The sequence below is a fragment of the Siphateles boraxobius genome, unplaced genomic scaffold (genome assembly GCF_051911475.1).
Source record: "Siphateles boraxobius isolate OS27281-9 unplaced genomic scaffold, OSU_SipBor_1 55, whole genome shotgun sequence".
NCBI classification, from domain to species: Eukaryota; Metazoa; Chordata; class Actinopteri; order Cypriniformes; family Leuciscidae; genus Siphateles; species Siphateles boraxobius.
The window spans coordinates 10,696,595-10,713,836 of record NW_027509181.1 but is presented as its reverse complement, the minus strand read 5'-3'; the positions used below and the strand labels follow the sequence as shown (position 1 = coordinate 10,713,836).

Here is a 17,242-nt window from a genome sequence, read left to right as displayed (position 1 = left end):
TGTTTATCTGTGTGCCGCCCACGTTACGGAGAACAGCTTCCAGGAACTATAGAGTACAATTCACAAAAGCTTCTCCTGAAATAAAGCAGTGCCCACTTTGTTGGGACAAACTGGTGTTTATGGATCACAACTTGTAAGGATGACTTATTATTTGTATTTGTGTTTTCCATTAAAAGTTCCACTAATTAAATTTATGTAGTTGCTAAGTTTAAAAAAAGGGCAAGCTTTGCCTCCGCTCGGCTGCTAACTAACATTAGTGTTGATATAGTGTTTACTGTAGCTTTTGTAAGACTGTTCATCACCCCTTAGGAAAATTAACCATGCTTTTGTGATTACTGTTTGTATTGCCATAGTTTTCCGACAAATATCATGATTACTGATGTATCTAAAATGTATAAGGAAAAAAAAAAAAAAAAAAAAAAAAAAAAAAAAACACTCTGAAATCCGTGCTTGCAAAGTCAGTGCAGGGCTTTATAATGGGAATGAATAGTACCATTTTTTGAAGTCCAAAAAAGGGGATGCATCATAATCCATACGGCGCCATGGGGTTTAATAAAGGCCTTCTGAAGCGAAGCGCTGCATTTTTGTAAGAAAAATATCCATAATTATAACTTCATAAACTGTAATCACTAGCTTCCGGTAACGTCCGCCTGCACGTTCATGAGAAAGTCGAGTTCTGGCATATGACGTAGCATGTAGGAGTAGCATAAGATTAGGTGAGAGTAGACGCATCTCGCGGTTCAAACAAATAGGATTGAGCAACAAACTCAAGTTTAATTTGTGACTGTTTTGTTTTGCTCTATCCTCTGCGCTTCCGCCTTCCTCAATACGTCATGCGTCGGGTCAGAGGTCACTCTTCCACTAGAACTCGACTCACGTACGGCCGTTACCGGAAGCCAGGTATTATGGTTTATAAAGTTGTAAATATGGATATTTTTCTTACAAAAATGCTTCGCTTCAGAAGGCCTTTATTAACCTCCAGGAGTCGTATGGATTACTTATATGATGGATGGATGCGCTTTTTTGAGCTTCAAAAAAAATGGTACCATTCACTCCCATTATAAAGCTGGATAGCCATGATATTTTTTAATTTACAGTAACTCCAATTGTGTTTGGCTGAAAGAAGAAAGTCATAATAACCTAGGATAGCTTGATGGTGAGTAAACCCTACATTATGGAGACAAAATGTCCCCACAAATATGGCAATATCTGAAATCCTAGACATTTTTTTGGTCTCAGCTTATAAATCATACTAAGTGATGTTTTTTTTTGTTTATGTAATAATGCAGGAAGTTTTCTGTGATGGCTAGGATTAGGGATAGGATTAACAGTTTGTGCAGTATAAAAATCATTATGTCAATGGAAAGTCCCCATAAAACATGGAAACCAGTGAGTGAGTGTGTGTGTGTGTGTGTGTGTGTGTGTGTGTGTGTGTGTGTGTGTGTGTGTGTCCGTGTTCATATTACATTGCGGGGACCAAATGTCCCCACAAGGATAGTAAAACCTGAGATCACCTACATTGTGTGGACCAGCCAGCAGTCCCCACAAGGAAATGGTTTAATAAATATTCTAAACTTTGAATTTTGAAAATGTAAAAATGCATAAAGTTTTCTGTGATGGGCAGGATTAGTGTAAGGGGATAGAATATACAGTTTGTACTGTTTGAACTGTATATGTGTGTGTGTGTGTGTGTGTGTGTGTGTGTGTGTGTGTGTGTGTGTGTGTGTGTGTGTGTGTGTGTGTGTGTGTGTGTGTGTGTGTGTGTGTGTGTGTTGCAGTGGTTAAGCTGTGGCTCAGGGTGCGAATGATGGGAGATGGTCCATGACAGTCAGAAAAATAAAGCACTTTGCTAGTCTCTCACATACAAGCGTGACAGACAGCGTGTGACCATATGATTAGTCGTTTAAGGGCCTCTTCATGGATCTGCCTATTTGTTTGTGTAATTTTGATGATTGTTACACGTACTTCACCCTTGTTTACCTACTAAGATAACATAACCGTGAACCATGAACCGGAGACAACACAATCATTGATTTTTCTTACGACACCGGCAAACCCTCATAATCTTACAATTAGGTCACTGTCGTAGAAATGTCTATATGCTAAACAATAATAATCTAATATTAAATTACTCTGGAAAGACATTCAACTGAAAAAAACAAGCTAATTCATGAAGCATATTCAACATTTACCACTTACTCAAATGAAATAAAAATGTAATCAAATGTGCCCCATACCTATTTTAAAGGGGGAAATAAGTGCATTTATGGTCAAGCCTTCACCATCTGATCAGTTGACTTAAATGTTTAATAATTTAATTATTATGTAAATTAACTGTGCTTTATCAGCATTTATCTATTTATCAGCAGACTAAAGCTGTTTTTGCAGTCCCAGTCCATCCCTGGTTTGGTCAGGATCATGGTCAGGATGAGGATGTTATTTTACACAAGATAAAACAGCATCACCACCTAGTGGCTTAGAACAGTATTGTTTTGATATTGCTCTGAATTTTAGACCTGTTTTGTTCTTTATGCAACCAGAATACTTCAAGTATGTGGACATATGAATGCTCAGATTTTAAAGACAAGGCTTGAGCCTAGTCTGAGACTAAATTGCATGTTTGAGCTGTTTTAACTGAAAGCAACTTGCACTGAGATATCTTAAAATATGTCAGTGCAATTGTTTTGTCTGAAGATGAACACCAGAAATTGTGTTTTCTAAGGCATCGGTCCCCAACAGGGGGGTCTCGGCCCACAAGGGGGCCTCAGCGAGCTCTTTGGGGGGTGCATCATATTTTGAAAAGTGCTGAACAGCATTGAAGCAGCAGTCCGTAACTTTTTTGTGTTCAAGATTTACTAAATTTACAGTGGTGTGAATAAGTTAGGCCCCCCATGCTAAAGTTGCCTAAAAAGAGGAATAAAAAATCATCTTTTGGAAATTGATCTTAATGGCTTAATTGGAAAAATGAGGAAAAATCCAACCTTTAAGGACAACAATTTTCTTTGTGTATGAATAATGTATCATAAATAAATAAATGTTCTTCCTTAAAATACAGGGTCCATAAGTCATTGCCCCCCTATGTTAAATTCCCATAGAGGTAGGCAGATTTTTATTTTTAAAGGCCAGTTATTTCATGGATCCAGGATACTATGCATCCTGATAAAGTTCCCTTGGCCTTTGGAATTAAAATATCCCCACATCATCACACACCCTTCACCATATCTAGAGATTGGCATGGTTTTATTTCAGTTAGCCTAATAGCTGGTTTGATTTGCATTGAAAGATGATCTTATGGAAAGTGCCCCATGCCAATCTCTAGATATGGTGAAGGGTATGTGATGATGTGGGGATATTTTAATTCCAAAGGCCAAGGGAACTTTATCAGGATGCATAGTATCCTGGATCCATGAAATAACTGGCCTTTAAAAATAAAAATCTGAAGATAAAAATAAAGATAAAAATAAAAATAAAGATAAAAATCCCTGGCTGACCAAAAAATGGGTTTCAATGAAATAGGGCCAATTAATAGGCTACTCCAAGGCTCACGTTTTTAAATTACAAATGGTCTACTGATGTTTTTGTTATAGTATTTTCAATATTATACGCTATTATTTGTGCATAAACATATCTGGTTATAGTAGTAAACATACTTTAAAAAGTATGTTTGTTTAAAAACAAAACATTCTGTCATCCTTAGGCTACTGCAAGCTTACAAGAGCGACAATATCATTAAATGTGAAGGGGGCCCTAAAATATTTTCTTGGTAAAAAGGGGGTCTCAGACAAAAAAAGGTTGGGAACCACCGTTCTAAGGCACGTTTATTAAAGCTACTTAAATGTCTTAGTTTAACTGAGGCCTAATCCTGGTTAAATCTAAGCCCTGTCTGTGGAACTAGGCCTAAAAGTTTTATATGTAAGCATTGAAGTAGAAATTTTTTTTGAATTACCTTTTCCAGATATTACTTCATTTTCAATGCGCCACCGAAATCCAAACTAGTAACAGAAAAGATTTAATTCAGTGAATACAGAAATGAAAGAGCATTTAAGATACTAAAAGATAACATGCCCAGAAAAGTATTTAACATCATAAACATTGAACCCTGTAGTATCATATTTGATCAGTGAATTTTGAATGGCTCAAAATGATCGAAATGAACAGTCTGTAGCACACGATTGATAGTTAATATAAATAACTAAGTAATATTTCATGATGAACACTTACTGGACTGAAGCAACTTAAGTTTACTTCATTATATTGAGAATTATTATTTAGAAAAAACAACAACATCATGTTTAAATGCTTTTAATATTATAATAATTACATGCATTTTATGTAAGTATGCAATACTGTTAAAATAATCTAATAGATTCACATTACAAGCTATCAAAATTTCATTAATTACATTTTTGGCTATATAAATAACAACAACAACAATTGCATCAAATTGCATATTTTTGCTTTTGGACCTCTGAATAAAATGGAAGTGTTTTTGAATTGAAGTGTGAGCTCCATATTTTCCCTATATCATACTATATGAACCTGGTGAATCAGATATAATACAAAACATAAAACACATTACAGTAATGCAAACTTTCCTGACTATGATCATATATACATGTCATATATCAGGCTTTACAGGGTTAAAAAGGAAAAGGCAAACCTTATTTTCTTTGTATCTGCTAAGGTCTGCGATACAGTATTCTTTGAAGAGCTTATCGTAGTACTTCTTTGCGAGCTCTTGCTCCCTATAAACAGTTCAGAGAATGTGTCTTAGGATGACTGTGCAGAGGTGAAGAACAACACTCAAGATTAAAATCAAGATCAAATAGAGATAAGCAGACATTACCATGTCATATTCTCCTCATCCTCCTCTCTCCACAGGAAACGGTGGTTCTCTTTCACCACATCCAGATCTGTCTTATCTCTAGACCTGCGTATGGAAACACACACTTCCAATCAGGATCTATCAAAGCAGCTAAACTGAAATGCAACCAAAGCTGAAGTGTGCACCACTTTATTCATCATATATTTCATATCAGAAAAATTGCACACTTAACCTTCAAATGTTCATTAGTTTCAGAGAGTGACAGTGTTTTTATAAAAAGCAAATTGCTCACGTGGATCGTTTGAGGTCCTCCATCGTCCCTCCATAATACAGAATGTAGTCGCTGACAAACTTCTTGTGACGTTCAAACTCACAAAATACTGTTAAGGATTTTTTTGCCACGCGGAAGAAAAAAATATTTATGCTTTGTTTATTACTAAGGTCAAACTTTTTCAGAAAAATACACTTTCAGCACTCTTAAGGCTCGTTCACACTAAGAATTATAGCTATAGTAATAAAGATATAGTTCTAAATATAGTCAACACCAAACTATAACGATAACGGCACAGAGAAGCTATATAGTTGGAATCACCCTCAGTACAATTTTTTTCCAGCGGATGAATGATAAAAACATTGACGGCCAATCAGGAAACCATCTTGCTTTAAAGATTTCCAGCATTTGAAGTGGCAGATGACAAAACTGCAGCGTGTTGTGGACGCTAATATAGTGATCTTTATAGTTACTGTTCTTGGTGTAACCGGGCCTTTATACGATGAATTTTAATCAAAACTTCATTATATAGTCTCATTCGGTCTCTCAGTCTAACGAGTTGAAATCATAGAATGCAGAATGAGTCACAAAGAAATGCAGAGCTTTTCAAAAGCTACAAATCTGCCAGTACCACACGATTTTGTGAAAAACACCCATTGACAGGATACAGCGTTCATTGATATCAGGTGTTGCCGTCGGTTTCTGGCTTCCTCTCTGTAAGGAAAAAAAAACAGGAAAATGTATTTCAGTATACACATGGAATTTATGGACTTTGCTATTGATGGACTAGAGCATTACCTGTCCCATTCATGGGCAGCAACATTTTTATGGGCCACCTTGGTGTGTCGACCTTTCTGGAATGGCTTCTGTAACAGCTCAACTTCACCTGACCTAAAACCAAAAACACAAGAGGATCAGCACTTAAAGTGCTAATTAATTACATTCTTTCTAATTATATTCCGTTATTTGTTGTTGCTTACATGTATATAAACTCACCAAGGCAAAGATACAGTAAAAACAGTAATAATGTGAAATATTATTACAATTTAAAATAACTGTTTTCTACTGTAATATATTTTATAATGTAATTTATTCCTGTGATGCAAAGTTGAATTTTTAGCATCATTACTCCAGTCTTCAGTGTCTCATGATCCTTCAGAAATCAATCTAATATGCTGATTAGCCATAGAGAGGGATTAATCAAATTTTAAAATATATTTAAAAAGAAAAATGTTATTTTAAGTAATTTCACAATATTACTGTATTTAACTTTTCATTAAATAAATGCAGCCTTGGTAAGTAGAAGAGACTTCAAAAAACACGATTTCTACATGTTCAAAAACATGGTATTACCATTATGCTATGCTGAAAAATATGATACCCAAATAATTTTTTTGTTAGCGATATTAAACAGTATCTCACCTTTTCTCATCATATTTGGACTGCCCTCCACCACCATCATCATCACTGAAATCAGAGTCATACCCTCCGCCTCCATGGACCTAAAACATTATCATAGCACATAAAAGGGACACTGATGCATAGAATCACCAACGGCAGTGTGCAGGTTACTAACCTGGTAGAAAAGCACAACATTTAAACATATTTGTTAATCTGTGAAACGCCAACATGGTGATTTGTGGCAGGTGATACACTAAACAAGTACAGGAGGAAAAGGGAAGATGAGCCAGCTGATCACAGCAACGATAGAAAGTACTTGTGCTAGATAGACTTGAGTCAGCTGCCTTGATGCCACTTCAGCACAGCACAGGAAACTCAACACCCAGAGTCAACACAACAGGACACAACACTTAAAGGTCACTTCTGACACTGCCTTATTATTTGAGTCATAATTCACACTTGTTCTTATACGAATTCGGTAAAGATTCAGTGAAAGGAAATCCTGAACAATTGGTCTTTTATTCCAAAAAACGGTAAAAATGAAAGCACTGAAGGAGTTGCAGTGATCAGGACAGGCACTTCACTGTTCTCAAATGGCTATGTGAAAAATCCATAGAATGCAACAAAGAAACATCCTTATGAGCTTTTCAACAAAGACTGAAAAGGAAAATCATTACAATAAACTATTTTTAACACGATGAATTATCTAATACTAACAACAAAGACAATAATAGTAAAAATATGCTTATGAGCAGCATATCACAAAAATTTGCAGTGATATTTAACACAGTTTTATTAATATAGTATTTATAATATAAGTTATTTAATATAGAAAGTTTTATTTAAATTATAATAACAATTTCAGTCATTCATCGTTGTATTGCATCGTATTATATGTTTAGCCCCCACAGTTTGATCTGTATATTCTCTTTATAAAACATGCTATTGGGAGATATAGTTCATGCTAATTACTGATTTATTTATATGTATTTTGTGTAAGAACTGTGTTATACCTTCATTCAAAATCATTTGATTTGATTTCAGTTATATGGTATAAGAATTTCATTTTAATTTTTGGCCATGTAAATAACAACATCCACAACATATAATATATGCATGCTATATATATATATATATATATATATATATATATATATATATATATATTAAGGTGCAATATCGTTTCCGACTTATTTCATATGTCATGCTTTGACATTACAAGGTTTATTGCGCAAACGAATAAATGTTTTTCTTCAAGGTAACAAACCACATTTAACACTTATTATTAGTGTTATACAATCTACATTTTAAAGCACGAGCATTTCTTTTCTAGAATTAATACAGGGAAAAGATGTGCCATAGATCATCTGTGCGATATAGCCTATGAGTAAATATAACCTTTACTTTCACGTCACGCATGACAAGCTGCCACAACACAACGATGCACGCAAATTAAACCAAATCTTCAGATTAATGTGCATAACTTGTGACTTATAAACTACCTTAACAAGGTCTAGAGCTGGTTTGTCCGAGCCGCTCATCCGTGTTTCTGTTTACATGCCGCTGAACCTCCGACGGGCGCGAAATGATGACGTAAAAGCCACGTGGTAAAAACAAAGGTAGACCCCAATGGGTAGACCCGTCTTCCCGTGTTCACAATAGCCTGTGCTGCTTTTGATGTGAACTGTCAAGGCCAATCCTTTTGTCTCAATTTGTGTGAATATTATATTACAATGGAGTCTGAATAATAGTTATTTATATATTTTAGGAATAAAATTACAGATCTAAATGTTAATGTGTTAAAATAGCTTATAAAAGTGACAGGATTTAGGTAAGCTATATGATTTTAGTTGTTCTTTGTTTCAAACAGACTTTATTATTCGCATCATAATTCACAATTGTTTACATCAGAAATTGGTAAAGATTAAGATTCAGTGACTGGAAATTAGAGGGGATAAGGGGGCGAAGTGCCATTTCCTCACATGTAGAACAACTGGTCTTTTATTCAGAAAAATGCTAAAAATTAATGCACTGACAGAGTTGCAGTGATCAGGACAGGCATTTTACTGTTCCCAAATGGCTATGTGAAAAATTAATAGAATGCAACAAAGAAACATCTATTGATCTATTTTACGTCATTATATATGCACAAACACTTTTAATATACTGTATTGATAACCTTAAGTCTCTCTCTCTCTCTCTCTCTCTCTCTCTCTCTCTCTCTCTCTCTCTCTCTCTCTCTCTCTCTCTCTCTCTCTCTCTCTCTCTCATATATATATATATACACACACACACACAGTATTACTTTTCATAAAATGTATTTTAAATATATAGCATTACTCATGCACCTTATATTTATCCACAGGATTGTGCATAATAGAAACCCATATTATAATATAGGTTCTTATTATAATGCATAATCCATAGTGCTTGAATAATGCTATAATAAAAATACATTTTATTAAATGCACTATGAAATAATAATGATAAAAAATATTCTTAATGAAATAATAGGCCTATAACAGCATATAGAATTTATTTCTCTGATTGCTTGAGGGGCGCAGGTGCATCTCCCTAAAGCCTCATGAATATTCTCACTATCACTTATTCATGGATTTGGTTCATGCGCATTCACAGTAATAACACCATTGGATAGCAGCTGGTACATCATGATGCAAAAAAGGGATTCTCTCAGGATCTGAAGGAGCCCGCGTCGCCAAGGGATTTTTTTCCCTACTTTCATTTTTTTACTGTGGATTTTTTTTTTTTTACCTCTCTCGGTTATTTAGACAAAAATCGGCAAATTGGCATACAACTAAGAGGAAATCTGAGCCCGCTCGGATATCTTCCTTATAGCTGAACGAATCGCTTGGATGAGCGCCTGCCACACTCAGACATAGACATTCATCACACGGACACAACTGAGGGGAGTCGACCAGTCAGTCCAGCAGACCAGCACTTATCACCAGCGAAAACACCACGGCACTCAGGAACACACCGGGACAGAATGGGAAATGCAAACAGGAGCATAAGAGGATACAGTTTTCTGCTGTGGGTCGCCACAGTGCTGGTGTTAGTGGAGAGCAGAAGAGGCAAACAGCCGAGATGCCCCTCTGGATGCACGTGCACCAAAGATAACGCCTTGTGTGACAATGTGAGATCTGTGCCACACAGCTTCCCTCCTGATGTCGTCTCACTGTAAGTACAGTTTACATTCATATTCAAGTGCAGCACTGATTCATTTACTACGATGCAGATACAAATCGTTTGCATATAATGAATATGCATATACTATCTGAACCTTTGTAGCCTATGCGTTGTTGTATAATCTTTGTCCTGCACACAAAGTTCTTGATTCTTTTCCTAACAGATCATTTGTGAAGTCTGGATTCACTGAGATTGCAGGGGGAAGCTTTCTCCACACTCCATCCCTTCAGCTTCTGTGAGTTTCTCTTAGTGTCAAGTTGTTGTTGTAGATTCTTTATTAGGATGGGGTGATCACCATGTTAAGTGGTCCAATGTTTGTTCTAAGCAATTACAGCCCGCCCCCCATTTTGGGGACATTCTTCAGCGTGTCTAATTTCTCAAAGCCTTTAAATTGCTGTGAATATTATGCAATGCAGCTGCTCTGTGAGGGACATGGCCCTGTCCCTGTGACAAGCAAATAAGAAAACCTCAGTCTTCTAATATCACACCGTCTCGCTCCTAGTTTATAAAACACAAAACCTTAGAAATGAACATCAGAAAAGGCTTGAAGGCAGCAAGTTATGCGTTTCTATGCAAATGTAAACTCACACAAAAGAAAATGCAAATCTGACTGCTGGATTTGGCACTATTATGCAAAATATGACCAGTCCTTTATCTTATACACCCTGTGTTAGGTCTGATTGTGCAGTAACTTGTCAGTGCGCACATATGGAAAGAATTAAGAAGATTATGTGAAAATACCAGTCTTTGGTTGGGTATCATTTCATATGCTAGACTAAAGTGGTGTTTCAGCAATATAATTTAAAACAGAAGGGTATGCATGGAGAAAAAGAATGCTATTGTTTTTTTGTCTTCATCCAGATGAAACTGATTGTCATGTACACATTTAATTATATGATTGGGATAAACACCAGCCTAATATGAAAATATTTGTGGTTACAAATGTTTTGTGTGTGTATTGTGTTATGAAATGAAACATTGCTTAATATGCAGCGATTCAAACTCTGAAACCATTGAAACTGTTTTGTGTGTCGCATGACTTCCTAGACTGTTTACAGCCAATTCTTTTGACTTCATCGACGAAGATGCTTTCCAAGGCCTGCCACATCTGGAATATCTGTGAGTTTGATTTATTGTGTTCGAAACTCTCATTATTCAGTCATTTTAGATTATCATTCCGATGTAATATAAATGCAACACTCTATTTCAGATTTATTGAAAACAACAAAATTGAGTCGATTTCACCCCATGCCTTTAGAGGTTTGAAATCTCTCATACACCTGTGAGTATATTAAAGGTTTTATATATGAACGGCCTTCATAAATATATATATATATATATATGAAGACTTCAGATGCAAAAGCATCTATGTTTGAGGTTTCTACACAAGTACCGGCATTTCTGAATGGGCTGAGGCAGGGATTTAGTGAGTTTGGAGTGAAAGTATTTGATGAATGTATACTATGTACGGAGAGCATTCACTCAATATTATTATCTCATTTTGGACAGAGGTGGCTTTTAGAGGCTTTTGCATCGGAGGTCTTCATATATATATATATATATATATATATATATATATGTATATGTGTGTGTGTGTGTGTGTGTGTGTGTGTGTGTGTGTGTGTGTGTGTGTGTGTGTGTGCGTGCGTGTCTGTGTGTGTGTATTTAAATAAGTCTCTTATGCTCCCCAAGGATGCATTTATTTGATCCAAAATACAGTAAAAACAGTAATATTGTGAGATATTATTACAATTTAAAATGACTGTTTTCTATTTGAATATATTATGATTTCTGACGAATCATGTGACACTGAAGATCAGAGTAATGATGCTGAAAATTCAGCTTTGCATCACAGTAATAAATTACTTTTTAATATACGCTCAAAAAGAAAACAGTTCTTTAAAACTGGAATAGAATTTCACAATATTACAGTTTTTACTGTATTTTGTATCAAATAAAAGCAGCCTTGGTGAGGAAAAGACACTTCTTTTAATTTAAAACATGACAAAATCTTACCGATCACAAACTTTTGAACGGTAGTGTATATATTACTATACTATTGTTTTATTTGAATATATGGTATTATGCTAGAGTTCGTAATACCGGAACTTTACTATATGTTCTCATTTGTTAACAATAATTAATGCATCAATTAAGATAATAATGTTAATGTTAGTTCTTTAACTAATGTTAACAGATACAACTTTTGATCTTAAAAATATTGCAATAAATGTTCAAATTAAAATTAACTAAGATTAATACGTGCTGTAGTCGTGTTAACAAATGTTTTTGTTTGTTAGGAGTCTTGCCTACAATAATCTTGAGACGTTGCCCAAAGATATTTTCAAAGGAATGGATGCCTTAACAAAAGTGTATGTATTTTACCACTCAAGTCCATCATTCTTGTAATGTAATATACCAGAAAAAAAGTGATTTGAAATGTCATCTGTAAATCCATTGAGCAGGGACCTCAGAGGAAACATGTTCAGTTGTGACTGTAAGTTGAAGTGGCTGGTGGAATGGATGTACAGCACTAATGCAACGGTGGATCAGCTACACTGCAGTGGACCTTCAGCCTATCAAGGCAAGAAGATCAATGACCTAGTGCCTCAGTCCTTCGACTGCATTACAGCAGGTAATTTTGCACTGGACTGTCCTGAGTAGATTCTGGCTTTGAAATAAACTGATCCCTCATGTCTGATGAAATGCTTATGGATAAATAAAAAGGCATTCACAATAAAATGATTGTATATTCACCTTAAAAATGGGTCTATTCCCCAGCAATTAAAATTTTCCTGAAAGACAGTGAATGTAAAGTTGGCACTGTGTAACGGCAAGAGTATGTTTAGATCTCGAAAGCTTGAAATAGTGGCCTTTGGTGATTGAGATGTGTCTAGAGAGTAGGGTGGCTGATTCATGCAGTGCAATTTATTGATAACAAGTGAAATGTATGCTAATTTCTAAATGCCAATTGTCTGTGCTGGGAAGGTTACTTTGGAAATGTAATAGGTTACAGATTACAAGTTACCCTTTTTAAAATGTAATCAGTAGTGTGACTATTTTTAAAGTAATGTAACTGATTAATTTTTTATTACTTTTCTAATTTAGACAGATTGTAGCCTAAAGAACCAATCAAGAGCATCAGAATCGCATCGGTTTACTAAACGGCCTTCAAATAGCAGGAGGCATCGTGCACATCGATGAACACAGGCAAAGCAACAAATTAATATTATTAACCAACATATCCTAGATTTTTAAGGAAAATATTCAGATGTAACCCCCTTTTTAATCGTTAAGATTTTCAAAAGTAACTTAATTACACATTAAGTTTTTTTCTTTGTAACTGTAACTGATTACAGTTACATTTATTTTGTTATTAAACTACGTAACTAAGTTACATGTAACTAGTTACTCCCCAACATTGCAAATTGTAAATAATTATTGCACAAAAACATTGAATGTGAATTGTTATACAGTTATACGCTGATAATCCCAGAATGATCAAACATCATGTGATTACTTGGCCTGGCTAATATATCGTCCATTAGCCTCAGCGCTAAAAAACATGTTATTTGTATAGCGCTTTTCACAATACACATTGTTTCAAAACAGTATTAATTACTATATAGTATGTATTGCTTAATGTGAGTACACTGTACAGTATGTATGAGGATAGCACTGGATATAGTTATAGTATATTGGAAGTTGGAGTTATTAATACATCTTTGGCTATACTGAAAGGCTGGGAAACAAAATGAATGAATGACTGCCAAAGTCGGTTTTTATGTGCTTTTCATAAAATACATTGCTTCAAAGCAGCTTTACAGAAAATCATGATGTTAATGTTTATAATACTTAAATGACCTAAAAGCTCCAAAAAATGAATGATCATCATATTATCAACTAATCTTTGTTTGTTTGTTGCAGAGTTTGCTTTAAAGAAAACCCTTGTTTTTGAGTCCATATCTGTGGAGTCCTTTACATTTGGGAATGATCAGTATGTCGTATATGCCCAGCCTTTCTCTGGAAAATGCAGCTTTTTGGAATGGGACCACGTCAACATGGAGTTCAGAGCTTATGACACCATAGAGAGTGAGCATCACACATCACACCTCCTACCCAGAGTGCAATGCTGTTCTGGCCCAATAGCAACAGCACATGCCTCAATTGCAAAGCCACAAAAAGTGGTTATAAATGTCCATTTGAATTCAGAGACTGATTTAATGAGTTGAATGTTAAAGGGATAGTTCACCCAAAAATTAAAATTCTGTCATTAATTACTCACCCTAATGTCATTCAAAACCCGTAAGACTTCCGCTCATCTTCGGAACTCAAATTAAGATCTTTTTGATGAAATATGAGACCTTTCTGTCTCTCCATTGACAGTCTAGGCAACTACCATTTTGACGCTTCAAAAAGTTCATAAAGAGACCATAAAACTAATCCATATGAATTGAGCGGTTTAGTCCAAAACATTTCTGAGAGACACGATCGCTTTATATGATGAACAGATTGAATTTAGGTCTTTATTCACATAAACATTCATCAGCTCACACATGTTCGCTTGATGTGCGAGAACCAATGAGGTTCATTCTATTGTTACGCAGAACGTTTGAGTTTCAGCAAGAGGTTTTTTCTCGTGCGTCAAGCAAGCTCATTTGAGTTTCTGTTTATGTTCACTGATCAATGTTTAAATATGAATTAAAGCCTAAATTCAATCTGTTCATCATATAAAGCGATCGAATTGAAGCGCCAAAGTGGTAGTTGCCTAGACTGTCAATGGAGGGACAGAAAGCTCTCAGATTTCATCAAAAATATCTTCATTTGTGTTCCGAAGATAAACGAAAGTCTTAAGGGTTTGGACCGACAAGAGGGTGAGTAATTAATGACAGAATTTACATTTTTGGGTGAACTATCCCTTTAAAGGCACACTATGCAGGAATTCCGTTTTTGTCAAACAGCGCCCCCTAGAGTCGCTGTAGAGTACTTGTATTTAACGTTACTGTTGTAAATACCACTCACGCAGAGCATCTCTGCACTCACTGCCTCTGCACTTTATAATAATAACGTAGCTTACCTCGTTTGATGGCATATAACGTTTTTACATGATTGCTGCTAAATTACAGGTAAATAGCCTATAGCCTAGGCCTACTGTATAATTTCATTTGAGTTTTTTGAGTGTAAAGTAAACATTACAAAATGCCAGATGACATGAATAAAGTTACATGTACGTCGCATTATTTCGTAACAATGTCCATTATGATGTCGTTAGACATTATTATTGCAATTTATCATAATAGTTTACACTGCTTACAATTTACACTATTTACAACGTGTAGGCTTATTTATGTCCTGATAATTATGTGATATATTGACAACTGTTCTCATGATAATCGCAGGAATCAACTCTAACAGTGAAAGCTTGAGCGAGTGGGACTCTTGTCCGGTTCCTCACACTGTCAAATTCTCGTTTCCTTTTTCTAGACTCCTTCGACATCGCTTTCTTAGTTTTTTTCGTCATTCTGAAAACCCAGGTCCGATGTTTACTCGTTCCTCTTTCTCTGTTCCTCCTACAATGCTTTCCTAGCTTTCTGCTTCTTATATGCCGGCTTAGCCAGCCTGGATGGGGGCGTGTATGTGTGCAGTGCCGTAAAGCAATTTGTTACATTGCGAGAGCTGATATTACGCGATACTTCCTGGCACTGACGGCGACCTGCCGGCCCAAAGTTGCAAGTGTGTTTTTCCACTCACAGGCACCAGGGGGGGGGCGAGACGGCCACCATTCAACCCGAAAAAAAGTCTTATAACCATTCCAATAACTCCGTAGCTATTCAGTTAAGCTAAAAAACGGCACAGTTCCCCTTTAATGCATTTTTGTCATTACAGGCACTTCCACGGTCGTGTGCAAGCCAATGGTCATCGAAGACCACCTTTTCATTATAGTCGCTCAACTTTTCGGTGGCTCTCACATTTACAAAATGGACAGCTCTGCCAATAAATTCATCAAAATCCAGGATATCGACATCCTGAAAATCAGAAAGCCCAACGACATTGAGACATTCCGCGTGGAAGGCGAGTACTTCTTCGTGATAGCGGACAGCTCGAAGGCCGGCTCCACCACGGTGTACAAGTGGAACGGCAATGGCTTCTACTCGCACCAGTCTCTCCATCCCTGGTATCGGGACACGGACGTCGAGTACCTTGATATCGCCGGCAAACCACATCTTATTTTGTCTAGCAGCTCACAGCGGCCCGTTATCTACCAGTGGAGCAGAAGCCAGATGCAGTTCGACAGACGGACGGACATTCCAGAGATGGAGGACGTCTATGCCGTCAAACACTTCAAGGTGAAGGAGGAGCTGTTTGTCTGCCTGACGCGCTTCATCGGCGACTCCAAGGTGATGAAGTGGGACGGGGCTATGTTCACAGAGATACAGACAATGCCCTCGCGGGGTTCCATGATCTTCCAGCCCGTCTCCATCGGCAACTGGCAGTACGCCATCCTAGGCAGCGACTACTCTCTAACCCAGGTCTATCAGTGGGACACCAAGAAGAGCCAGTTCGTGCACTTCCAGGAGCTCAACGTCCAGGCGCCGAGGGCATTCTCGCTGGTGTCCATTGACAACAGAGAGTTCCTGCTGGCTTCCAGCTTTAAAGGGAAGACACAGATTTACGAGCACCTGATGATCGACCTAAGCAGTTAGTGTGCCAATTGAAAGCGCAGAGAACCAGATCCTTGCTCAGCCGAGCCTGTTGTGAAAACACATGCATGATCTAGCCTAGCGCTAATAATAATAATTACAGATGAATGCCTCTCTAGAAACGCCCTTTTGTTCCTTTCTCTGTTGTCACCATCTGTTCTGCACTTTTCATTTTTCCTGTTTTTTTTGTCCTTTTCAACAAAAGCTATTGTTAAGGTATTCTCATGCTTTGCCGTGTAGTCACTAAAGAGGTATAACAAGGAAACAACAAAGGTCAAATCAGTTAGCTGTTGACGTGATAACAATCTGCCAAATAAACTGTTTATATTTTTACAGTGATGTAAAAAGCCATTTTTAACTTTTTTTAAACAAAACCGACCAGTTTAACCACATTGGATGTGATGGATTTGAAACTTGTCTTGACTCAACACATTTTTTATTAATGAGATTGCAGTAAACTTAGATTTAGCTCAACTCTTGAGGAAAAGTAACTGTGGGAAGAAAGGTTAGCTGTCAGTACTTGTTTTTTTTTTATGTTAGAACTAATAAAACCTTAAAAAAATATGAGCCTGTTTTGTCGTAATGCATGAATTTTGCGTATAGTAGGAAGCGTATGAGGGTAAATCGCATGCATGAAACCTGCCAAAATTATGTCTATGGACATATTTTTCATTAAAATCAAAGAAACAAGATATGGTCCTAAAATGTGTTGTTTTCATTAAGCTGTATTAGTGAAATATGACCTGAACATTAAGACTCAGGCTCCCATGTCATAGGCATATAAGCCTAAGTGTTTGATAATTTATTCACTGAATTCAAAATAATTTTTTATGCTTT

The 17,242-nt window shown here is 36.4% G+C and overlaps 2 protein-coding genes across 2 annotated transcripts in view; one reads left to right on the top strand and one right to left on the bottom strand.

The window, feature by feature from the left end:
• Positions 1 to 17,242, bottom strand: part of fra10ac1 (FRA10A associated CGG repeat 1) — a 71,645-nt gene that overhangs the window by 6,881 nt on the left and 47,522 nt on the right. The window contains exons 2-9 of the mRNA XM_077206195.1: positions 8,000 to 8,039; positions 6,519 to 6,598; positions 5,895 to 5,987; positions 5,765 to 5,810; positions 5,118 to 5,194; positions 4,847 to 4,930; positions 4,661 to 4,745; positions 3,947 to 3,992 (exon numbers count right to left, since the gene is read on the bottom strand). Of these exons, the coding sequence (XP_077062310.1) occupies positions 3,947 to 3,992; positions 4,661 to 4,745; positions 4,847 to 4,930; positions 5,118 to 5,194; positions 5,765 to 5,810; positions 5,895 to 5,987; positions 6,519 to 6,598; positions 8,000 to 8,038 (550 nt within the window). The 5' untranslated portion in view covers position 8,039. The remainder of the gene's footprint in view (positions 1 to 3,946; positions 3,993 to 4,660; positions 4,746 to 4,846; positions 4,931 to 5,117; positions 5,195 to 5,764; positions 5,811 to 5,894; positions 5,988 to 6,518; positions 6,599 to 7,999; positions 8,040 to 17,242) is intronic.
• Positions 8,855 to 17,092, top strand: lgi1b (leucine-rich, glioma inactivated 1b). Its single transcript, XM_077206189.1, has 8 exons — positions 8,855 to 9,695; positions 9,868 to 9,939; positions 10,752 to 10,823; positions 10,915 to 10,986; positions 12,005 to 12,076; positions 12,170 to 12,339; positions 13,632 to 13,796; positions 15,591 to 17,092. Exons 1-8 carry the CDS (start codon positions 9,505 to 9,507, stop codon positions 16,406 to 16,408), a joined length of 1,632 nt encoding a protein of 543 aa, XP_077062304.1. The 5' UTR covers positions 8,855 to 9,504; the 3' UTR covers positions 16,409 to 17,092.

What these genes read in the sequence shown, in the direction of transcription:
- lgi1b (XM_077206189.1), top strand. Translation starts at nt 9,505, where the DNA reads ATGGGAAATGCAAACAGGAGCATAAGAGGATACAGTTTTCTGCTGTGG. An exon ending in ATGGATGCCTTAACAAAAGT is followed by an intron (nt 12,077 to 12,169) that starts GTATGTATTTTA and finishes TCCATTGAGCAG; the next exon opens with GGACCTCAGAGGAAACATGT. An exon ending in AGCTTATGACACCATAGAGA is followed by an intron (nt 13,797 to 15,590) that starts GTGAGCATCACA and finishes TTGTCATTACAG; the next exon opens with GCACTTCCACGGTCGTGTGC.